Source organism: Chlamydomonas reinhardtii, chromosome 12, assembly GCF_000002595.2.
Source record: "Chlamydomonas reinhardtii strain CC-503 cw92 mt+ chromosome 12, whole genome shotgun sequence".
In the NCBI taxonomy this organism is placed as follows: Eukaryota; Viridiplantae; Chlorophyta; class Chlorophyceae; order Chlamydomonadales; family Chlamydomonadaceae; genus Chlamydomonas; species Chlamydomonas reinhardtii.
Window position 1 is genome coordinate 1,782,452 of NC_057015.1, and position 21,805 is coordinate 1,804,256.

At 63.4% G+C, this 21,805-nt stretch overlaps 4 protein-coding genes across 4 annotated transcripts in view; all 4 read right to left on the reverse strand.

Moving 5' to 3' along the window:
* CHLRE_12g512250v5 (uncharacterized protein) overlaps positions 1-3,407 on the reverse strand; it is an 8,296-nt gene extending 4,889 nt beyond the window's left edge. Inside the window, exons 1-11 of the mRNA XM_043068252.1 lie at positions 3,362-3,407; positions 3,297-3,320; positions 3,131-3,211; positions 2,710-2,938; positions 2,252-2,446; positions 1,865-2,004; positions 1,510-1,583; positions 1,091-1,223; positions 808-891; positions 443-511; positions 116-259 (exon numbers count right to left, since the gene is read on the reverse strand). Coding sequence (XP_042918115.1) covers positions 116-259; positions 443-511; positions 808-891; positions 1,091-1,223; positions 1,510-1,583; positions 1,865-2,004; positions 2,252-2,446; positions 2,710-2,938; positions 3,131-3,211; positions 3,297-3,320; positions 3,362-3,376 — 1,188 coding nt within the window. The 5' untranslated portion in view covers positions 3,377-3,407. The remainder of the gene's footprint in view (positions 1-115; positions 260-442; positions 512-807; positions 892-1,090; positions 1,224-1,509; positions 1,584-1,864; positions 2,005-2,251; positions 2,447-2,709; positions 2,939-3,130; positions 3,212-3,296; positions 3,321-3,361) is intronic.
* A 46-nt stretch (positions 3,408-3,453) lies between these two features.
* CHLRE_12g512200v5 (uncharacterized protein) lies at positions 3,454-10,257 on the reverse strand. The gene is made up of 12 exons (XM_043068250.1): positions 10,062-10,257; positions 9,705-9,844; positions 9,413-9,487; positions 9,047-9,188; positions 8,536-8,613; positions 8,282-8,369; positions 7,859-7,958; positions 5,890-7,723; positions 5,546-5,649; positions 5,264-5,371; positions 4,897-4,989; positions 3,454-4,719 (listed from the first exon to the last, which is right to left on the reverse strand). The coding sequence occupies exons 2-12, from the start codon at positions 9,822-9,824 to the stop codon at positions 4,513-4,515; spliced, it is 2,949 nt and encodes a 982-aa protein (XP_042918116.1). The 5' UTR covers positions 9,825-9,844; positions 10,062-10,257; the 3' UTR covers positions 3,454-4,512.
* A 2,874-nt stretch (positions 10,258-13,131) lies between these two features.
* CHLRE_12g512202v5 (uncharacterized protein) lies at positions 13,132-15,437 on the reverse strand. Its single transcript, XM_043068251.1, has 4 exons — positions 14,646-15,437; positions 14,179-14,318; positions 13,823-14,074; positions 13,132-13,643 (listed from the first exon to the last, which is right to left on the reverse strand). Exons 2-4 carry the CDS (start codon positions 14,233-14,235, stop codon positions 13,587-13,589), a joined length of 366 nt encoding a protein of 121 aa, XP_042918117.1. The 5' UTR covers positions 14,236-14,318; positions 14,646-15,437; the 3' UTR covers positions 13,132-13,586.
* A 148-nt stretch (positions 15,438-15,585) lies between these two features.
* CHLRE_12g512100v5 (uncharacterized protein) lies at positions 15,586-21,747 on the reverse strand. The gene is made up of 8 exons (XM_043068249.1): positions 20,785-21,747; positions 20,382-20,641; positions 19,569-20,235; positions 19,271-19,450; positions 18,398-19,089; positions 17,508-18,222; positions 16,550-17,389; positions 15,586-16,408 (listed from the first exon to the last, which is right to left on the reverse strand). The coding sequence occupies exons 1-8, from the start codon at positions 20,965-20,967 to the stop codon at positions 16,103-16,105; spliced, it is 3,843 nt and encodes a 1,280-aa protein (XP_042918118.1). The 5' UTR covers positions 20,968-21,747; the 3' UTR covers positions 15,586-16,102.
* Positions 21,748-21,805: the final 58 nt, after the last annotated feature.

Sequence of the window (21,805 nt, forward strand, 5' to 3'; positions counted from 1 at the left end):
CCCCCCCGCCCCTCCCCGCCCCCTCCTGGCCCCTCCCCCTGCCCCCCCTCCCCGCCCCCCCCTCACCCGCTCCTCCTCCAGCCCCCCTGCCCGCCCTCCCCGCCGTCCCCCTCACCCGCTCCTCCTCCAGCTCCGCCAGCTCCACCCGCAGCCGGTCGTAGCAGTGCAGCAGCCAGTGCGTGTCGCAGCGGGCGTAGTGCAGCATGTCGGCAGGCAGCGGCCGCAGCCGCCAGTCCGCCAGCTGGTAGCGCTTGTCGGCCTGTGGCGTGGGCGGGCGTGTGTGGCGGGCGTGTGGCGTCAGGAATGGCGGCGTGTAGAGCGGAGGGGCCCCATGCCGCATGGGCCATCCGGACACACACACACTTCTTTTTAACACACAAACACACACACACACACACAAACACACACACACAAACACACACACCCCGGCCACTGCACGCACCATGAAGCCGACGTGCTTCTCCAGCAGGTACGCCAGGCCGTTGGAGGGGTAGCTCAGCACCCGCGTGGCCTGTGCGCGTGTGCGTGTCGAGCGTGTGTGTGTTCAGTTGCATTAGGTGCGTGTTAAAACAGGAAAGGGAAGGGGTGTGTATGTGTGTGTCCGTTTAGGGGCTCTGCCCTTTTGGTTGGTCAACACCCCCTTGATTTGGTCTAGCATGGGCTGATATTTACAACCCCCCCTCCCTTTCGTTACGCATGCCATCCCCCACCCCGCCCCCGCCTGCCCCGCCCCGCCCCTACCTGCCCCAGCCACTTCGCCGCCCCGCCGCCCCCGCCCCGCCGCCCCCGCCACGCCCGCCGCCCCACCTGCCCCGTGTCAAACATGTTGACCAGGAACAGGCCGTGGTCGCGCTGAAGCCACTCCACGTCCCCGTCAGCGCCGTGGAGCACCTGCGAGCACCCCAGAGAACACACAGACACACGTGGTCACACATGGTCACACGTTCAGCAGCAACAGCAAGGTCCGCCCTTCACCTTGCCCATGCCACCACAACAGCCGCAGCCGCAGCCGCAGCCCTTGCACACAGTAACCCCACACCCTGTCTTCCATGGATGGCTACTCCCCCGCCAAAAAGGAAACTCTCCCCACCTTGACCACCGCCGGGTCTGCGAACACGCGCGCCAGCGCCGGCCCCAGCTGCCGCCGGAGCGCCAGGCAGTCCAGGATGTAGTCCCGGCGGCGTGTGGACAGCTGCATGAGGCAGGTGAAGCCCTGGTAGGACCTGGAGGCGGGGCCGTGGGGGGTGGAGAGTGACAGGGGGTGGCGCGTGGGGGCGTGGCACGTGTGTGCGCGTGTGTGTAGGCGGGGGTTGTTTGCCTGAGCCCAACGAAGTAGGTGTGTGGGCGGCGGGGCGTCTGGGTGAATGGAGAAGACGCGTGTACCGTGTGTGAGTGTCTAGGGGTGGGGGTGCGAGCACCCCACAGGTGATTGGGAGCCGTGTCAGGAACTCGGCCCCCTGCCCGGCCCCTCCCCCCGCCCGCAACCCCCCTCCCCCCCTAGTCCCCCACCTGTAGCTGTGCGCCTCCAGGTCCACTGCCAGCTCGCCCACACCCGCCAGCTCAGCAGCCAGCTCCTCCAGCGCCTGAGGGGTGGAGTGGGCACGGGTGTGAGGGTGGGAGTGAGGGCGCGAGGGCATGGCGCTGCGGTGGCTGGAAGGGCGGTGCTGGGGCAGCCTGGTTCAGGTGGCGTGGCCCTTCAAAGATAGCTCTTCAAAGACAGCTCTTCAAAGATAGCTCTAGAGGACAGGGGCCGGGGTCCTGCAGCATTGTCATGCTGAGACACACGCCCAGCCGCCAACTCCCTGCTGGGTCCTCCTCCGGCTCCTGTACCGCCCTGCTGCCTCCGGGTCCCTAGCGCGCGCACCTCGGGCGTGTCCACGTAGATGAGCTCCGTAGCCTCGGGGGCCGGAGGCGGCTGTAGCGGCAGCGCCGGAGGCTGTAGCTGGGCGGGCGGGTACACGAGCGACTCCAGCTCCCGCGCGAACGGGTGTGGGTAGGCCTCATCTTTGCATGCGTGTTTGAGGAGTTTTGGGGGGAGGCTTGCAAGGATAAATGCGGTGGTGCAGCGGCAGAGCGCAAGTGCAGGTGGAGGGCAGGGCGGGCTGGTGGCATTCCTTGCACTGCCCCCTCCGCCCAAACCTTTTGTACTCCATTCTCCAATCCTCCACCGCCCCACCCACCCACCCCTGCACCCTCCCCTGCACCCACCCACCCACCAGCACCAGCACCCTCCCCTGCACCCTGCACCCACCCGCTCCCGGTGCTGCCGTGTACAGCTGCGGGTCCAGCGGCTGCGCCGTCAGCCCCGCCAGGTGCGCCACCGCGGGGCGGAACGGCACCTCGGCCCGGTTGTCCACCGGCGGCTGGAAGCCGTCCTGCGGCCGCGCCAGGCCGGCGGCGTGCCGCTGAGGGCCCTTGTGCCGCGTGGCCCGAGTGGCGGAGCCGCCTGTGGTGGGGTGGGGTGGGGTCAGTGGGGGCGGGTGGTCAGGAAAAGTACATTGGGATGGTGGTCAGGAAGGGTACATTGGGATTGTGGTGGGTGTGTACGTTTTCTTATGAGCTGCCTCATGCCGCGCACACGCCCCCTGCCTGGCACAGTCCCCACCTGGGGGGATCTTGCGTCTTCCGCGTCCCTTCGCCCATCACCTGCTCATCCGGCGTCTCCACCACGAGAACGTCCCCTCTCTCCCCTCCATCCCGGCCACTCACCAAACGACGGCAGGTTAGCCATCAGCGCCACATCATTCGAGCCGCCCGTCCCCGTGGTCGCGCCCGCGGCCTGCACCCGTGCCGCCGCCTCCGGCCCGCGCCCCCTGCCGGCGTCTAGCGCCGCGTCCACACGTTCCAACGCGTCATCAATGAGGCTCGTGGTCAGCTCCGCCACCTCGTCAGGGTCCGTCCAGTCAGGAATGGGACCACGGCGGGGGCGTACAAGGTTCTGTGGGCAGCGGCGAGGATAGGAAAGGAGGAAAGGTCAGGACAGAGGGAGGGTCGAGCCAGGAAGGAGGGTTGCAAGCCCTAGCAGCAGCGACCGGGTGTGCCGTGCCGCAGCCCTTGACCAAGGCGAGAAAACCAGATGCATCAAGCACGAGTTCTATTCAATATCGAACACTGATAAGGCCAAACTCGCCTCGCAAGTGCTCAGCAATTGCTGCACCAGCGCGAGGCCTTCCCTTAGCGGCTGGTTATAGGTCGGAAAGTTTGAGTAATACTGCATCAGACAATATACTTCGTCAGTAACGGCTTGTGCACGCGCGGCAAGGTCGGCCGCCACCATGTTTCCGCTGCAAACTTACATGATGCTCGCCACCTGTAGGAAGCTGAAGTTCTAGAGCTGCCTCGGCAGATGTATTTAGCTTACGTATAATATCGGCATGCGGCCCGTTGAGAGGGCCCGGCCGGCTCGCCATCTTAAGCGAGGACAGCGCTACCGGAGCAAGTATGACGGATATAAGACGTTTGTGTAAATGTATTATGTCTTCAGAAGGCCGGACCAGTAATGTGATGGCACCGACGGTTCATCTTCGTCACACACAATCGCAGCACGGAGACCGCCAGGACATAAGACCACCGCGTCAGCTCTGTGAGGTCGTCCACATTCGTTCACGCCCCTCCCTCAACACCTCTTGTGCACGTGTGCTTCGCGAGCGCAGCTACGGTTTGCTTCCACGCAGCTCATGCTCACACCACCACCACACCACGCGCCAGAACCATCCCGCGCGTCGCCCGCCTTTCCGCTGGCCCGCCGCGCGCCACACCTTCCGTCCCACCACAGCGCGTCAAGAATCAGGATTACGTCGGACTACATGTTCCCAATACGCACATAAATGATACATGAAGAACTTGTAGTGGTGGCCAGGGCGAAAAAAAGGTACGGTGGTGTCCCAAAAGCAAACCGCCACACCAGCGCGCAGACCAGCGCCCCCAGCACTCGCACAGCCTACGGTGCACCTACAGCCGTAGCCAAGCGGCACAAGACTACTGAGCCATCGCTGCAAAATCTTTATGTCCATGTCTTTGAAGCAGGAATAAGTTAGCCAGCAACATGCACGCGCACGTGACCCCTCCGATACAGTACACCAGTTCCGCAGTCCGCACCTACACGCTGACAGAGGCAACAACAGCTTGTATAGCTTAGGCTGCCTAGCAACTATGAAGTAGGCAAGTGCCTCACACGACTACCTTTGTCACTACCGCCACGCACATGCAACATCCAACTCATCACGTCACCACCTCAGAACACACACACACACACACACACAAGCAAAATAGGTACGGTACTCCTCACCTTGACCAGCGTGCGTCAACGATACAAACAGTGCTATGGTCCCTCACACTCTCGCGCGCTCGCACAAACTCTCTCGCTATGATGCTGACATAATCTCATACAAGCCTCTACACCACATCCTGCATGTACGCGGCGTTTGGTGAAATCAGCCCACACACACGCGCCCCCCATTCCCCATCTCCCCTCTGTTTCCCCTCCCGGATCCCTTCCACACGATTCCGAGTCTATTTTAGGTTGGGCAGGCGCACGAAGCCGTACAGAAAGAAGTTCCCAATCGCCACCACCGCGATGATGACAAAGGTCAGGAACTGCTGCCCCGCGCTGTGCAGACCCAGGGAGGCCGCCCACAGGATGCCGCCCAGGGCCGGCCCCACGCCGCGCACCAGCGCCGCAAGCGTCTGGCCCACTCCGTTGACCGCGCCCAGCTGCTCCTGTAGGGTTGAAGCGTGGGGTGATTGTGATGGGGTGCAACAAAGAGGTTAAATGGTCAGCTCGTTCGCAAGGGTGGGCGCCGCATGAGAGGCGGCATGCGCTTGCAGCGACTGCGCTGCTGTCTCGTCCTGCGCAGTTCCCGTACATACTTCTATAACACACAGACATGCACAAACCTGCGACGGCGCTGCGTTGACCGCAATGATGGAGCCGGTGAAGGCGCTGCACTGCGCGAACGCCTTGATAATCATGGTGCCGTACAAGAGCACCTGGGGGGTTCCGTTCAAGATAAATCAAGAAGAAGCGAAAGGGGGGGGGGGGGTTGCAAAGATTGTACAGAGAAGTGTAGGGGGGGTATCCGTCCATGCAGGGCGGAGGGAGGGAGCGGTGGTCGCGGTGGCAGCAGGTGGCAGCGGGCCGACATGCGCCATTGGTGCAAGCGCCAGCGAGTGACTTGTCCTGCCATCGCCCCACCAGCGCTTAGCCACATGCGCAAGGGACACCACCAAAGCCCAGGAGCAAGCACTGTTATCGGCCACGCACCAGCGCTCCGGCCTTGCTGGCCTGCCGCACGTCCGCCACTAGCGGCAGCAGCAGGCAGGTGGCGGCGCTGAAGACCAGGCCCACACGCGTGAGAAGCAGCGTGCCGGCCTGCAACCGTGCGGTACGACCAGGGAGGAAATATAGGGACAGGGTTGAGGCACACGCAGGCCCGGTCGCCATCGCCACATTACGCGGTAGCGTGCATGCTTCTCTACCACGCGCCCCCTCCTCCCAGGCATCTCTTCTAGTCCGGCCCCCACTCCCCCGTGGGTGCGCCCCCACCTTGCGCTGCAGCCAGGGGTATCCGTACAGGCTGTACGGCATCAGCACCGCGCCGAAGAACATGAGCGGCGGCGCAATCTGCTCCTCGCGCATGCCCAGGCCGCCTGCGGCCGGACGTGTGGGCGGGGATTGTTTGCACCATCCATGGCAACCGGGGCGTGTAAGAATGCAACCGGGGTAGCGGTCTCAAAGCCCAAAACACACGGGACGCGTGCGCAGTCTCGGCGTGGCGCCAACGCGTCATACACACGGCCACGCCAGCAACAGCGGCATACAGGCGTTAGGCCAGCAAGGCCGGTGCTGCCTAACAATGCCCCCTCCCTCCGAGTGTGGCGCGCGCTCACCCGATGACAGCGGCGCCGCGGCGTAGATGGGAAAGACCTCGTCCACGGCGCAGAACAGCAGCGCGGTTGCGCCGTAGCCCAGGATGGTCAGGACCACCTCTCGGTCCTTGTACCAGGAGGGGGCGGAGGCGGGGGCGGGGGCAGCGGTGTCGGCAGCGGCGTCGATGGTGGCCAGCTCGAGCTCGATTGCCCGCTGCTGGGCACTGTCCACCCGTTTGAGGACGCACACGAACTCCAGCGGCTGCTCCTGGCCCTCTTCGTGCTGCTCGTGGTTGCGCCGCTCCAGCTTCTGATGCTGCTCCTGATGCTGCTCCAGATGATGCTCCTGATGCTGCTCATGGTGCTGCTGCGTCGCATGCTTGTGCTCGGGTGCGCCGGAGGCGGCCGCAAGCCCCCGGCTGCCGCCATGGTGACTGCTGTCCTCATGCAGCGTCGCCAGGGGCGTGTGCGGCCCGCTGCACGGCTGCTCGTCTCCGCTTGCAACCCCGCCCTTGCCTCCGCTAGCTAACGCCCGGTCCGCGTCCATACCACTGTTGCCACCAGCCGCTGGCTTCAGCTGCTGCGAGCTGTCCAGCCCACGGGCCTCCCCGGTGAGCGCAGCCGCCTCCGGGTCCTGAACGCCGCGCCGCGCAGTCCCCACAGTCCCCACAGTCCCGGACGGCGGTGGGGCATCTTCGCCGCTGCCGCTGCCACTCCCACTGCCGCAATCGCTCGCACTACCGGGAGCGGGCGACAGCACACCTTCTGCGCCGCGGGTGCTGCCACTGCTGTCGCTGTGGCTATGGCCATGTCCGGAGCCCTGGCCCTGGCCCCCGGCTACCAGTTCAGGTCGCCCTGTCACAAGCTCCAGTGCCGCCCGGGATGGCGCCGGCGCAGCTGCGGTTGCTACCCCGCCCACTGCCTCTGCAGCCGCGGCCGCGAGCAGCAGTGGCACCGCCTCCGTCTCCGCCTCAGCTGTTCGGACTGCGCCGCCGCCGCCGCCGCGGCCCGTGCCGCCCTCGGCACCCACCCCTCCGTGCAACGGGCTGCCTGCCACATACCCCCCAGCACCTGCTACTGTCCCGCCTGCTGGCACGCCAGCCCGCGGGCTCGCGGCGGGGCTCCGACGCCACGGCTCCGTCTCTGACGCAGCGGCTGCCTCCTCGGCATCGCTGCCCAACACGCCGCCGCCGCCACTCCGCCGGCAGCCGCTGCCGGCGCGCCGCCAGGAGCCCGCGCGCGAAAAGGGGTTGCCGCTGATGAAGGTGCGGGAGGTGAGGCGCAGCAGATATCGCATGCGATTGGTGGAGCCGGAGGTGGAGGGGCAGGGCTGCAGCGCCGGCGGCGCCCCCGCCTCGCCGGGCCGCGCACCGCCTGCCCTGCCGCCACCCCGGCTCTCGACGTCTGATTCATGCAAGTCGATGTCAACCAGGCTGCTGCTGTCTGTCTCGCTACCGCTGCTACTGCAAGGGAAGCCGGCGGCAGTAGCACCGGCAGCAGCCGAGGCGTCGTCGGACCGACACGCTCCCTTGCTGAGCAGTAGTCCTGCCTCCTCGCCGGCACCTGCTGATTCCATGTCCCGTGAACCAGCAACGCCCGCCCCCGCCTCTGCACCCTGCGTCGCTGCTGTGCCCGCCTCCCTGCAAAGGCGGCTTTGACGTCGCCTGCGCCTCCTCCGCTCGCCTTTGCCATCCGCACCGCCCTCGATGCCGCCGCTGCTGCTGCTGCTGCAGGTGTTGCCATACCCCTCGCCCTCCTCGGCTGCCGTCAGGCGCCGCCGCTCCTGCTCATCCTGCTGCTTCGCCTCCTGCCGGCCCTGCCGCCACCGCCGCAGCTTGACCCACAACCCCTTCTCCTGTATACACCGGATAGCGCACACACGAAGGCGATCAGGAGGACAAAACTGGTCAGGCAACACACAGAAATGGTGGCAGCGGTGCCCTTCTGCGGACCCTGTTGCGGTGCCTCCACGCAGCCCGCCGCGGCCCACCTGCAGCTCCGGCGGCAGGGTCTCCTCCAGCATGAAGGCGCTCAGCAGGAAGGCGGCCAGGAGGGTGGTGCTGCCCACCAGGCAGGATAGGAAGTAGGGCCTGTGGGTGTGTGTGTGTGTGGGCGGGGCAGCCGTTCATGTGGAGAACATAGTGATTAAATCACAAGTTTGAAGTGGGGGGTAGGGGTGGAGGGGGCGTGGAGCTAGCCGGTCAGCCAGGGGCATCAGCGATATGGAAGCCGGTGGGCGGGCGGGGCGGGGCGGGCGCGGTGGCAGCCTACACTGTTACCGCCATGGACGCCGGGACGCGGCGCCGTGTGGGGCTACCGGCGGGCTTTGCGTCGGAGCCCCGAAACACATTGCCCCGCTTCCAACAACATCGCCGCATTGCATGTCACCACAACTTGCCGAGCCATCCCGCACCTGACTCGGAACAGGCCGGCCTCGCCGCAGCCGGGCATGTGCGGCGCGCGGTTGCAGGGCCGGGAGAAAGCACCGCCCATGGCAGGGCCTACAGGAAGTTAGGAAGGGCGGCCGCAGGCAGGTCGTGTGTTGGGCTATCTACGTCGCAAGTGCAGAAACCTCAGTGCTGCATGTGCAGTACACAGGACTGCCTTGTGGGCCGGCACGTGACATGCCACGTGACGGAGCCGCCGCCGCGCCCCGGCGCCCCCCACCTGCGATGCAGCCCAGTCCCCAGGCCAGGCTCATGTAACCGAAGAACTTGCCCTGCAGCAGCGTGTCCGTGGACTCGCCTGGGGCGTGGGGCGGGGTGGGGGCGCACCGGGACAGGACGCGGACAAGAGCAACGGGTTAAGAGGGGGCAGGGGGTGCAGAGGAAGAGGCAGCAGAAACAGAGGGAGCAGTGGAGAGAGCGGCCAGTCAGCCAGGGCCGGGAATGTGCGTGGCTGGTGGTGAACTAGGCGCCGCGAAAGATGTGCGCCCGCTGCGCACACTGTTTCACCGTGTTCCGCCTGGCACCGCCTTTGCCCTCGCGCGCCGGTGCCCCAGCCCCAGCCCCATACCCCAACTGGCTGCCCTAACCACACAGACCTGCGAGACTGCAACAACACACCACACTTTTTTACTCCTCTAACTCGTTCTCTAGTTTCCCCGTTCACGGCACGTGTGATACAAACCCCATTCCCCTTGCTTACAGTGGCCAAACGCCCCCTCAGCCGCCCTCACCGATCATGCACTTCCAGGCGCCCAGGATGCCATTGAGGACGCCGCCGAACGCGCGAGCCGCCATGGCGCTGGTGTAGCTGCCCGACAGCCCGAACCACAGCATGCTGATGAAGCTCACCGCGTTGCCCAGCACGATCACCGGCTGCGAGGCAGAACACCATGGAGCGGGCGGCGGCGGCGGCGGCGGCGGCGGCGGCGGTGGTGGTGGTGGTGGTGGTGGTGGTGGTGGTGGTGGTGGTGGTGGTGGCGGCGGTTGTGCAGGCGGGGCGGAGGGGTTCTGGGAGACTGCATTCATAGCTCATTACGCGCTCGGCCCCATACAGATACTCCACCACATGCTCCTCCCAAGCCCCGGCTCACACGCACCTTGCGGCCGACGTAGTTGGACGCACATCCCCAGGCGTAGGCGGTTAGAAAGCCGCTGAAGCTGAAGATACCGGCCTGACAAAAAAATAGACGTACGATACGTTTGTTGCACCGCACCAGCATGAGTCTGCATCGTGCTCGTAGATATTGGCGCAAGCACGCCGCTGACAACACCGCACCGCTTCCCCGTACTCATAACTACACGGCAAGCTTGCCTAAACCTTCAAGTAGCGTGACTGATTCTAAGTCCCCCATGGTCGTGTAATTCCACCGACTGAAGCCCCCGGCTCACCAGCAGCCCAGTCAACCGTCCCACGCGCTGCTCATCCACCTCCGCCTCGTTGCCGCCGTGTTTGGCCGTCTCAAAGTCGCGGACCATGAACACGCCGATAGTAAAGGGCGTCGTCAGCATTACCGCCTGGCTGAAGTTGGCTGCAAGCAAAACGGAGGGCAGCGGGTACGCGCAGCGGGGGCAGCGCGGGGCCAGCCGTGGGGGCGCGGGATGCCTCTCATTTCTCAACTTTCTGGCGTGGGCGCAGCGTGTGGTCGGCCGATGTGAGTGGTTTGAACCCACCCCGCTAGGTTTTTCGTTGCCGCATTACGGAGACGCTCAGTTGCTCATTGTGAAGTGCGCTGCGCTTGCACTCACCCGACGATAAGCTTAAGACTTGACGCCATGGCAGTGCGTCTTTGTACCAGGGCATATTTCTTGGTCGCTATCTTTTCACTGGTGTACAGCAAGTAGTTATTAGGCAGTCGCGCTGGCTATCGGCGAGCAAACTGTGTGCCGGCATTGACTAAACTGCAAGAAGGACTGCAGTGCTTGCCAAAATGCTGACGTGTACTTCAGTATCGCATAACGATAGCATAAGATGTTTACATTAAACCACTGGCGTTCGCAGGGCCTGTGCACCCATGCAGGGCAGACGAGGGCAGCTAGCAGCTTTGGCCTCGGCCAGTGGCCTCGGCGCACACACACGTTGGTGCTCTTGCCTTGTCCGACCGCGGGGTCCAATCCGGGGACCCGATGGCCCGGGGTGCAGTGTCCAAGCTGGCCAGCCTGGGGCTTGCGTGCTTGACTCTAATGCTGGTGGCCCTCCTGCAGGGGAAGGAGGGGCCGCCCGGCGCCAGTGCCCCTTGGAACGCAGTGTCCTGGAATGATGCATTGGTAACACGGACTACATGAATCTCCACCACGCCCACCGTCTGAGGCCGCAGTACCGCTGAGGCAAACCACCTCCCAGAACCCCGGACTTTGCCTGGGATGGCTCCAACAACATGGCTCAAACATGGCTCAAACATGCATTTCAGTGCCCCCCGAGCGCGGCGATTTAGGGGGGGTTAAACAGCCGGAGTGCCGCAGCATCAGCATTTGCAGCTCCATACCTCATGCAGCCGTGAACCCCTAACAGACAAGAAGGTGGCTCTCCCTCTCAAGTGAAAAGTGGGCTGCGCCCACGCCACGTTGGCGCATGTTGTTGGTCGAAGATTTCGCAACTACCTCACCTCCCAGACACGCGCGGGGTCGTTATGGATGCGAGTTACACCAACGACCCAGGCCGACCCTCCACACAAGCCCCAGCGGCACCCGGAGACGAGAAGGGCCAACAGTCGCCCGGGCGCCCGGGCAACAGCCGCCCGTGCACACACACCCAGTAGTAAGAGCCAGTGATCACGAGACAGTGGTTCACACGGCAGCGTTCGTGCGTGCAGCGGAGACTGCAGCAAACGCTTCGCATCATGAGTGTACACATGGGGGCGAACGATGGCGCGGAAAACGGTATGTGCTGCATACTGAGGTGGCTTCAGACGTGGAAATGCTGAAGGCTAGAACTAGTCAATTTAGAACGTACGGTTGTCACTGGTTGTCGGTTGAGTTACCGAGTTAGGGGCCAGGTAGGCGTGGAAGACCTTCCTGGGTGTTGCTGGTCCATTCATTGTGTTAGGGCATTCATGCTCAGGTTTCGGTTGAAACTGGTTTGTTGCTACAGTATGTTTCGACGTGGCGGTAGCGTTGCGAACTACTGACGTTTGTTACTCATGCGGGTGCGTGTCAGTCCGCGGGGGAGTGTTGAAGTTAGGGCAGCGGACTAAGCGGGATTGCGGCCTGCCCCCTCCCCCATGCATGACGGTGCGATGGTCTAAGGAGCGTATAGGGCCGAGAGCAAGCCCGGCCTAGACTAAGTCACACGTTAGGAGAGTACAAGCGAGAGGCTACATGGACACGATGCGACTGTGCACCACTGTACCTAAGCGACTCAACCTGGTGACCCTAGTCTCAATGACCCAACGACCCTACTAGACAACACTGTCAGCTAGCTCTAACAGCAATATTTACAACAGGTTATGACCCCAGCTTCTCGCGGAAGTACACAAACTTGCTGGGGCCCAAGCCGACGGTGTTGCTGGGTGACAACCAGCGCTGACCCGCAACCCCATGCACTCGCAGCAGTCCAAGCACATCGACGTCCTGTACCACTTCGTGCGGGAGCGCGTGGCGCTGGGGGAGCTGGAGGTGCGGTACGTGCCGACGTCGGAGATGGTCGCGGACATCCTGACCAAGCCGCTGGGACCCAGCAAGTTTGTGTACTTCCGCGAGAAGCTGGGGCTGTGCTAAACAGTCCACCAAGTGCGAGGGATGATGAGGGCAGCGGTTAATTGTGGCAACGATGAGGTGTGGTGATGAGGCGTGTGGGGAGAAATCAGACGGTGTATTATAGCGAGACTGGCGTACGGGCAACTTGTTGGTAGGCTAGCCGGGCCAAGGGCGACCACGAGGGCTACCCACTACCTGCACACACAGAAACCACTGACAACACAACACCGAAGAACTCATGCGACCAGCCGCCCGCGGGCCGCCATGGAACTTCGAACCCAAGGCGGGCCTTGGCTCAGCTTCGACTCACTGTGCCGCTGCCGGGACACGCTTTGCGCTAAGCCCTATTGCACGGATGTGGAAGGTCGGTAGCCAACTGGGGGGAGGGTGGTTTCCCTTCGGGCCGGAGCCCGGAGATGGTCCCTCTTGACCTGGGTGCTGGGCGCCCTTGCTTGGTCGGACTGTCCCTTCTTTGTAATATCGCAACCTTAAAGCGTTGGTGGGGCTTTGGCGGGCCTTGGCTCAGCTTCGACTCACTGTGCCGCTGCCGAGACACGCTTTGCGCGAAGACCTATTGCACGGTGGTGGAAGGTCGGTAGACAACTGGGGGGAGGGTGGTTTCCCTTCGGGCCGGAGATGGTCCCTCTTGACCTGGGTGCGGGGCACCCTTGCTTGGTCGGACTGTCCCTTCTTTGTAATATCGCAATCTTAAAGCGGGCCCCTGGACGGGGCCCGTGCAAGACGTCTGTGGTGTTGACTGAGGAGCGGCGTGGATGGTGTGGGGGCCGGGATGGGGGGGGGTTAACTTTGAACCAATCCCGTAAGGAAACAGTCGCGCTGCAAGGAGAAACTGCAGCCGCATATGCGAGCTGTGGTACATCACCATAGGTAGTCGGGCGGGCTTGGGCAGCGTACCAGCAGGTGGAAGGAGCAGTCCAGAGCAGCTCCGAAGTCATGTCAGTAGTGCGAGCCGCGCGCGGACCCCGTCGCCCAACTAGCCGGGATGGGGGGGGGGGGGCATTGTGGAGCGGCGGTGGGGCCTGGGGGACAAGGAGGCATGTTGGCACTGAGAGTGTGGAAGGCGGAATGGACAGCCGGTTGGTATGGACGGCAGCAGGTTTTCTTAAACGTTATTACTAGCGATGTGGCACCACAGAGAAGGGCACGCTGAACCCAAGGAGCCTTGCAAATGAGAGGCCGGGGTGAAGTCGCACCATGCGGACTGGCACGCACACACGAAATCACCTAAGATGGGCACTGTGCAGGCACCCAAAGTGCAAGTGCAGGTCGCGCTTGCTTAACAGGCAGAAGAACACAAGCGGCCAAAAGCACAGTCCAGCAACAGCAGGCTCGAAATATGTCCGTCAAGGTACACCGGGACAAAAAAATAGTATAATGTAGGTTCTAGGACAGCTCCGACTAACCCCCAACTAACTCGCGTACGGCACCCCCATCCCCCGCAACCGTACAGGAGTTTTATTGGACTCGGCAGCTGCGCGAGTGTGAGCAGGTAGTTGCTTGTACGGTGGTCCGGCTCGGAAGCTACCTGACTGTAGTGACGCACACTGGCAGTTGGCGCTAGTCGGCAGGCGCACGAGTGGGAGCTGGCAGTTGAGCGCACACGCGTGTAGGAAGCTGTGGCAGGCAAGGTGGCAGGGCACGGCGGAGCACGGCGGAGGCTGGCGGTTGGCGTGGTGTGCGAGTGGGAGTGCACAATCAAGCGTGCCCGGGCCGAAGCCTGGTCCAAGGGCGGGGCGGGCGCAGGTGGAGAACCGCACGCACGCAGTCGGCCACGGCGGCGGCTCCGGCCTCACCCGTGCCCCACCAGCACCAGCTGTATCCGCGGCGCCGCGCCTCCCGCCTCCGTCGTCAACGTCGGGAGGAGTGGATCCGCGCGCCCGCCGCCGGTGCCCGCTGCCAGCTCCGCGGCCACCGCCGCCGAAGACGGCACCGGCCACAGCGCCGGTGGCGGGGAAGCTAAGCTGGTTGGTCCGGAGGCGCCTTGCTGGGGGTGCCGAGGCCGCCGGGGGCGGGTTGGCTGGGGCGGGCGAAGGGCCAGGCAGGAGCTGGGCGGTTGTGGGGATATGTCAACCGTGGCTCTGGCTGGCTGCGGACCCCCTGCTTGAACTGCTTGAACTGCTTGAACCTGCTTGAACCTGCTTGAACCCGCTTGAGTTGCGAATTGGGTGCGAGGGGTGCGAGGGGTGCGTTGCTGTTGGCCGGTCATGTCATGTCATGTCGCCTATCGAAATCATTTGCTTCCTTGCTTCCTCGCTTCCTGCGACTGCCTACGACTGCCTACGACTACGACTGCCCCCTTTTGAGATACGCATGAAGTAGCGCCGTTAGATTCATACTTTCTCCAAGTCAGGTCACCGGTCTAGCCCTCAGTACATGCACTATCATACTCTGCTGCGGGGTCGCCTTGGTGTTTGCCGCCGAGCGCTTGCATGCCATGGCTTGGCCATGACATTCCCGCTTGCCGTTGGATACTTTTAGGGTGCATGGTGTGTATGCAATGTGTTCACACGAAACGTTTGGCCTGCGCCCAAATTTCCCTGCCAGGGAGGCAGGGACTGTTTTATGGCTGTTTTCAGAACAAACTTCCTCCTCGGTATTGAAGTCGCCGGGGCTTACTCGATCTTACTTCTCTTACTTAGCTTACTTGGCTTACTTGGCGCGATTGTCTATACCGCCCTATAGTCCGTGCAGTGGCGCAATAAACTCCTAATTTGCAAGATGAAAACGATTGCAACTTTGGGAGCCGGGAAATCCAGTGGCATTCATCAGAACCAGCGACTGCGCCATCGCGACTTGCGCATGCGCGCGCCCCCGGCCCCCCAAAATAAGCTGGGTGTTATTAGTTTGATAACAATATAGTTGTAGGCTTGACAGACGTGAGAAGGGAGCATTCTAGGCCCCCGACACGAGTAAGCCGAGTAAGCCAAGTAGGATCGAGTAAGCCCCGGCGACTCCGATTGCCATCGGAAGTTTGTTCTGAAAACCGCTATAATTAACCGGTCCTAATATACCGTTTGCTGAATCCACGCAGTTCGAATAACAATAACATTAGTCAGTTACGCAAACTACGAAGCTGACTTTGTAGCCCTTCATTTGCGACGGTCGCCGGCGCCCATGCAGCGCTTGCCGAGCGCTTGCATGCTGTCGCTAGCACTGACGCGGATTCGAAAACTTGGCCTATGTGATACGGTCTATCCGATGCAGTGCTGCCCACGCCGCGAGATGCAGCCAGTTATTTGCGGAGGTCGACGGCGCCCATGCATCGCTTGCCGAGCGCTTGCAGTTCGTCGCTAGCGGTGTCGCATGGCGGCCAACGTGGCCTATGTGACACGGTGTATCCCATGAAGTTGTGCCCGCGCCACAAGACGCGCTGTGCAAAAATCGTAGCAAAACAGACCCCGGGTCGGTTTTCATGTCGAAATCGTCCATAAACCTTTGGCAGCATAAAGGCGGCCCTGTCGGACCGCTGCAAGGAGTCTGTGATGTGATTTGGATTTGGATTTTGTGGGGTGCGAAACCCGGTCCTGTGCTGGCCCGCGCTCTGCTCCTTGCACTCAAAATGCAATTTTTACACAGGCTGCCGGACTAGGCCTCAGGAGGTCAGCGCTGAAGGGAGTGAGGTCGGCCGGTCGGGTGCCGAAATGCGCACCGCCGGTAGGTTGTGATGGAGGCCGAGTCTCGCGATCTTCCCATGACAGCGAGGTGATACAGCGACGGTTAATGGTGAACACAATAGGTGTGACGCACATGCTGCACAGCTGCAAAGCTGGCGCCAGGCATCACCAGGCCAATCAAGTGAGCCCACCAGCGTCGGTCAAGCGCGACCCTAGGCATTAAAAAAAACAGCGCGTTGCGTAACCCACCACAGCAAGGCAGGAACATGCGTACTGCAGGTATGGAGTCTTTGGCATGCACACCAGCGTGAAGTCCAAGGCAGTCCTACCGTGGACCAATGCAACAGCTGTCAGGTATGTCCTTGCATTGCCCGCACATGGGCATGAAACAATCAAATCACAATGAAGGAAAGGTGATGGCAGGGTGAGGAACCGACCGGGCGCCCAGGTGCCCAGTCCCTAGTCCAGGCCGTCAAGGGCCGTTGGCTCCATAGCAGGTGCCACCGGAGGGTGCGTGGCGGTGGCCACCAACACAGCGGTCGCGGCCGCCGCAAATGCAGCAGCCTGCAATGCGCGCTGCTTCTCTGCCAGAGCGTCGATTTGGACAAAGTTAGGCAGGCGGACCGGTGTGAACAGGTCGGGCCGGAGGGGGCCGACCAGGCGCAGCAGCCGCCGCTCTGTAACGCGTGAGAGCATGACATACAGCTGGCCGGGCGTAAACACACTGCGTGCGTGGATGATGGTGCCGTCGGTGAGCGTCGCACCCTGCGGTGGAAGAGGTAGACAAGGGGGGACACGGGCATTCGAAGGGGAATAGGGGGTGACAAAGCACCAAGTCTCCCGCTGCAAGCCTCCCTAGAACCTGGCGAACAATGCAGTAGGGGCCCAGTGCAGCAGCACCCGCACCTGAGAGCGGTGGGCGGTGATGGCCCAGCCGAGCGTGAGCGGCAAGGCGTGCTTGCTGTACTTGACGCCGCTGAACCAGTTGTACTCGCTGGTGCGCCGCCCAACCCACAGGCTCTTGCCGCTGTCCGTCAGCCGCACCTTGACTCCGGATACCTGCCGCAGGCCGTCATCGCGCGTCTCATAGCTTAGCTGCGTGACAACACCCGCCGCACCATTGGCGGCGCCCTTGTGCAGGTCGCAGTTCTCCACCAGCACCACGCGCGCGCCCACGGCCACCTGCTCGATTGTTCTGAAGGACGGGTCGCGCAGCCAGTTCTCCAGGCCTGCCTCTGCCACCGAGCGCGCCGGAACATCGTGCTGCAGTGGGCAGGGCTCCACGCTGCCCACCGCGCCGGTCGCGGCCAAGCGCTCAAGGATGGCGTGGTTGTAGGACTTGGCGTCCTCCACGTGCGTGCACAGCACTGTGGTGCGCTCATTGGACAGGAGTGCCACCATGTCCTCTGAGATGTAGTAGGGGCTGCAGGCGGCGGGGTCCGGGCTGGCAGGCGTCAGCGTCGTGGCGGGGCTCCACCGGCCAAACACGGCCTCAAGCTCAGCCGCCGTGGGCGGGCGCACGCGGATGATGTCCAGGAAGGCCGCAAACTCCGGGTCCTTGGCGTGGCGCACCGAGGCGGGAAGTCGATACTTGGGCGCCAGGCCGAAGAAGGGGTTGGACGCGATATGGCACGACTCACACAGCGGTAGGTGGTCAGGCCCGGCATCGGCGGCTTGAGGGGCCGCCGCCCGCAGCACAGCCGCAGAGTGGCCCGCCCTGGCGGCGCAGTTGCAGACGGGCGGCAGCTGTGACAAGGAGGGCATGAGCGGGAACAATGGCGGAGGGAGGGTGCTTCAGTGGCATGGTGGGCGGAAGATGTCATGTGCGGGAACCGGCCCTCCATGCACCGTACTATATGCACACCTGAGCGTGGTCGCCGACCAGGATGATCAGCTTGTCAGCCAGCATCTCATCAAGGGTGGCGTAATGGCAGGCATGGAAGATACGGGTGAGGATGAGGGTCAGCTGCGCATCCGTCATCATGGAGAACTCGTCGATGATGAACACATCAGCCGCGCGCAGGGCCTCCGCCTTGGGGTGCACGTCGGAGCTGCCCAGCACCCAGCTCCTCATGGCGACATTGCCGGAAGGCAGGTCAAAGGCGCCGTGGTTGGTGGTTGCGAAGGCGCTGAGGCGCACGGCGGCAGCGCCAGTGCTAGCCGTGAGCATGACAGTCTTGCCCATCTGCCGCAGCTGGCGCGTCAGCTTCTTAGTCGTGAAGGTCTTGCCGCTGCCCGGGCCGCCCGTGAGCACGATGACGCCGGCGCGGTGGCGCAGGATGGCCTCCACGGTGGCGGCCTGCGCGTCCGTGTAAGGCATGGCGTCCAGGTCCTCGAACTCCGCCGCCAGAGCAGCCCGGAGAGCAGCCGAGTCCACACGTGCAGCCGCGCCGCCGCCGCGCGGGTTGCCAGCACCCTGCGGCGGGTCGCGCAGCCCGCCGTAGTTGACAGTGAAGGTGGCGGCCTCCGGGTTGAGCTCGTCTCCATCGTCGGTGGCCTCAGACGGCGTGTACTTGCCCAGCAACGCGGCCAGCAGCGCCTGACGCCTCTGAGCATTGTACAGGTGGTAGTTGGCGTAGCTGCAAGCGTGGTGGGAGGGTGCACAGGCAGGTGCGGGTGTAATGTAGCAGGTGAAGGTGCGCCAGGCACAGGAAGACTGCGCAAGAGCTGGCATGCGGAGCGGCACAACGGCAGTGTTGCGCCCAGGACTGATTGCACCTGCCTGCCCCCGTGACTTTCCTTGAGACACTTTACCTCTGCAGGTGCACCTCCAGGTCGCTGGTGTTCTGCACCAGGCTGCGCAGCCGGCATTCTTCAAAGTAGGTGTGGGAGCCGTTCGCCGCCGAGATGAGTTCGGACTCCTTGGTGAAGGGCACCTGCTGCAGCAGGAGGTTGTAGAAATAGCCCTCAGGATCAGAGGCGGGGTTGTAGTCGGAGAACCGCACGATGCGAGGCTCCTTCAGCTTGTAGACGTTGAAGTGGCGATCCTGTGTTTGGCCCACCAACTCCCCGCCCGGCGGTGCCTGCCGCAGCACGGGGCCATCCCGCTCTGTTGCCGCCGCCGCCCCTGCTGCGCGCGCCGCAGCCCCCGCAACGGCTGCGCCTGCTGCCCCTGCCGCCGTGGCGACGCCGATTGCAGCCGCGGCGCCCAGCCCGCCAGCAGCAACGGCCGCCAGGCCGCCAGCGGCAGCCGTTGCAGCAGCAGTGACAGCCGTGAGGCCTGCTGCTGCACGCGGCATGCCAGCGCGCACGCCCCGCGGCGCCTTGGCGGGCACCAGGCGGTAATCACGGAAATATGACGTGAATGTCACGTGCGCCAGGCTGGTGGGGCGCAGCGAGTACACATCAACGGGGCAGGCGCACAGCTTCGCGCCTTGGAAGACCGTGCGCGTGCGTGTGGTGGGCGGGGCGCTGCACACAAAGTCCACGCCCGAGGACATGAACACCTGTGTAGGTGAGTGGGGAGGGTGACTGGGGTTGAGGCAGGGCGATGGGCAAGGTAGGAAGGGATTGGATACACCACAATGTTCTCAATCAGGGCATTCTCCCGACAGGGACCACTGCCTCAGGTGCATGCAGATCGGCGCATATGTTGCGCTCCGCAGCGCTGCTGGGCTAGGCACCCACCGTATTGATTTGGGCGCAGCCCAGGAAGGCAAGCGTGGGACTGAGGGCGGTGGAGGTGAGGTAGGCCGAGATGACCTTGACAAGGTACGTGGCGCCAAACGCAGCGCCCGGCTGGTCCTCGGGCAGCCCCAGCGCGATGCGGCTGGCGGCATTCAGGTTCAGGTTGCCGCATGGCTCGGTCTGTGCAAGGGGGGCAGGGCACAGGGCACGGGCACAGGGGCGGTCAGCGAGAGAAGATGAAAAGGTGTGCACTCCACCTGCCACCTGACGCAAACCGTGCACCCGGACGAGCCCTCACCTTCATGGCGTACTTGAGCACGTAGAAGCTCCAGTCCGATGAAGTGATGCGCTGCAGGTTCATGTGTGCGCCCCACAGCAGGGCCACCGTGGGATGGTACGGTGAGACGTTGCGGTGGGCCCAGCTGGGCCGGTAGTAGACGTAGCGCCGAGTGGCTGGGTCCACGATGGGGACTGGCGAGTCATGCGGCTTCCAGGGAAAGCCGTAGCGGCAGGTGCCGTGCTTGCGACAGCCGGGACGCTTGATGGGCGTGCAGAAGTGGACCTGCTTGCTCATCACGTGGTCGAAGAGGGAGAGGGCGTGCGGGTCGTCGCTGGGGGGCTCCCAGCACTCGCGGCTGTTTGGGCAGTTGGGGTTGTGCTCATCACACACGCCGTCCTTGCCTATGTACTTGGCAGGGACGCACGCAACGATCTCCGACGAGACACGGTCCACATCGTCAGGATGCACCCACAGCAGGATGTGGGCGTGGAGGGACTGGCGGCCCTGCACTTCGTAGCGCGTCACATTGTGCTGGACGCGGCCCAGCACGCCACTCTCGCCCTTGCCACTGGCTTTGCTGCCCCGGCGCACGCGTAGGATCTCACGCATGAACATTTGGACACGACGGTGAAACAGGTAGGCATTCTCGGCGGGAGCATCGCGCCAGGTGGCGCCACTGCAGAATCTGTGACAGGACATGGAGCCGCGGGTTACTAAGAGGCACATGAGGGGTGAATGGTCAAAGGCGCCCCTGGGTCCGTCCTACAGCACACGCTGGGCGCCACCAAAGCAAAGCAAGCGCGCACTGTAAACATGGCGGGTGGTGCTCACTTGCGGACCATGTCCTCCAGAGTTTCCACCTCCTCCCAGCGAGACGTGGAGAACTCGTCGGCGGTGAGCGTGAGGAAGTGGGTGGGCAGGCCCCACCGGTCCACCAGCGCCAGCAGGTCTTGAAGGTTGCGGCGGTGCCAGGACGGCGTGTTGGGCATGGTAGACGGGAGGCTGTACTTGATGATGTGCTTGATGAGCTTGGCGTCACTGGCGTCAGGATGCCGCTTCCGGTAGTCAGCAATGGCGCGCTCAAGCACCACCTGCGCACGTGGGCAGGTACAGTAGGGCTCGGTGTCAAGGACGGCTGCAAGGAAGCACCAGCAACAGGGAGCGTGCGGTGCAGTCCTGCATGCACCCCAGTGAGGTCCTACGCACGCAGACGCTGCCGACCCTTCTGGCCTACCTTGGTGCGGTGGCCGCCGTACAGCTGAGTAGTGCTTCGCACAGCGAACATGAGCAGCAGGTATGGCTGTACGAGAGTCCACACTGACAGGAAGCAGCGGGCGCGGAACTGCAGGTACTCACTGAACGCCATGGCTGACCCGCCAAATGCACCGGAGCCAAAAGGGAACAGGTATGGGAACATCGCCAGCTCCGCGGTCAGCAGCAGGTCCTGGCCGCTGACTGCCGCTGAGGAGGCGGCAGCCGAGGCGGCCCTGTCTGACCGCTGCAAGGAGTCCTTGATGTGAGTTTGGAACTGGATCGGGGATGGATCCTGTGAGTCGGAAATTCCTGCTGGTGCTCGCCTGCTCGGTGTCGGCCGTGATAAGTTGGCATGGCTATTGTGAATACTGCAAGAAATGCGACATGGGGAAACACGCATGGCAGGGGTACTACTCGTCTGGCACATGCCTGTCGATTCAAGCCCTCGGAACCCGCCGGCGCTCATGGGGGCGCTGCTGTCACTTGTGCTGCTGGAGCTGGCGGGGGCTGCTGAAGGAGAGGGGCAATCCGCTCCGTTGCAGCTGCAACTTCGTTGGCGTCGGCGCCAGCTTGGACGCACCGCGCAGCCAGCGCACGAAGCTGGACAGGCGTTTTCCACAGCCAGCGCCGCACGCCCTGCTGCCAGCTTCCTGATTGGCAGGTCCCACCCATCCTTGTAATTCCAGTATTTTAGGGCGTCGCGACACTGCGGCGCGGTCTTGCGACCGGCCAGGAGGATCTCCACAAATTGGACGGCAGGGATAGCCCGGGCGAACGACTTGGCGTACTTTTCAAGGTCTTCCATTACGTGCGAAGCACTGGTTCCTCGCCCTTACGGCCTCCGAGCTGGGCCCGGGGCCCTACCTGTTATCGCGACGTCGGCGGCGTGGCATTGGGTAACAATGAGAACACTACAATGTGCAAATTATGTCGGCTGCTACTGTACTAATGCGCGGAGTACTATGGGCGCGGGAGCTTGGAGTTCAAAGTTCGCTGCGATG

What these genes read in the sequence shown, in the direction of transcription:
- CHLRE_12g512200v5 (XM_043068250.1), bottom strand. Translation starts at nt 9,824, where the DNA reads ATGCTGACGACGCCCTTTACTATCGGCGTGTTCATGGTCCGCGACTTT. An exon ending in GACGGTTGACTGGGCTGCTG is followed by an intron (nt 9,488 to 9,704) that starts GTGAGCCGGGGG and finishes TTTTTTTGTCAG; the next exon opens with GCCGGTATCTTCAGCTTCAG. An exon ending in GGGACTGGGCTGCATCGCAG is followed by an intron (nt 8,370 to 8,535) that starts GTGGGGGGCGCC and finishes AACTTCCTGTAG; the next exon opens with GCCCTGCCATGGGCGGTGCT.
- CHLRE_12g512202v5 (XM_043068251.1), bottom strand. Translation starts at nt 14,235, where the DNA reads ATGACCGGCCAACAGCAACGCACCCCTCGCACCCCTCGCACCCAATTC. An exon ending in GCACCCAATTCGCAACTCAA is followed by an intron (nt 14,075 to 14,178) that starts GCGGGTTCAAGC and finishes ACAACCGCCCAG; the next exon opens with CTCCTGCCTGGCCCTTCGCC. An exon ending in CTGGTGCTGGTGGGGCACGG is followed by an intron (nt 13,644 to 13,822) that starts GTGAGGCCGGAG and finishes TGCCTGCCACAG; the next exon opens with CTTCCTACACGCGTGTGCGC.
- CHLRE_12g512100v5 (XM_043068249.1), bottom strand. Translation starts at nt 20,967, where the DNA reads ATGTTCCCATACCTGTTCCCTTTTGGCTCCGGTGCATTTGGCGGGTCA. An exon ending in GCTGCGCCCAAATCAATACG is followed by an intron (nt 19,090 to 19,270) that starts GTGGGTGCCTAG and finishes TCACCTACACAG; the next exon opens with GTGTTCATGTCCTCGGGCGT. An exon ending in TCACCGCCCACCGCTCTCAG is followed by an intron (nt 16,409 to 16,549) that starts GTGCGGGTGCTG and finishes CTTCCACCGCAG; the next exon opens with GGTGCGACGCTCACCGACGG.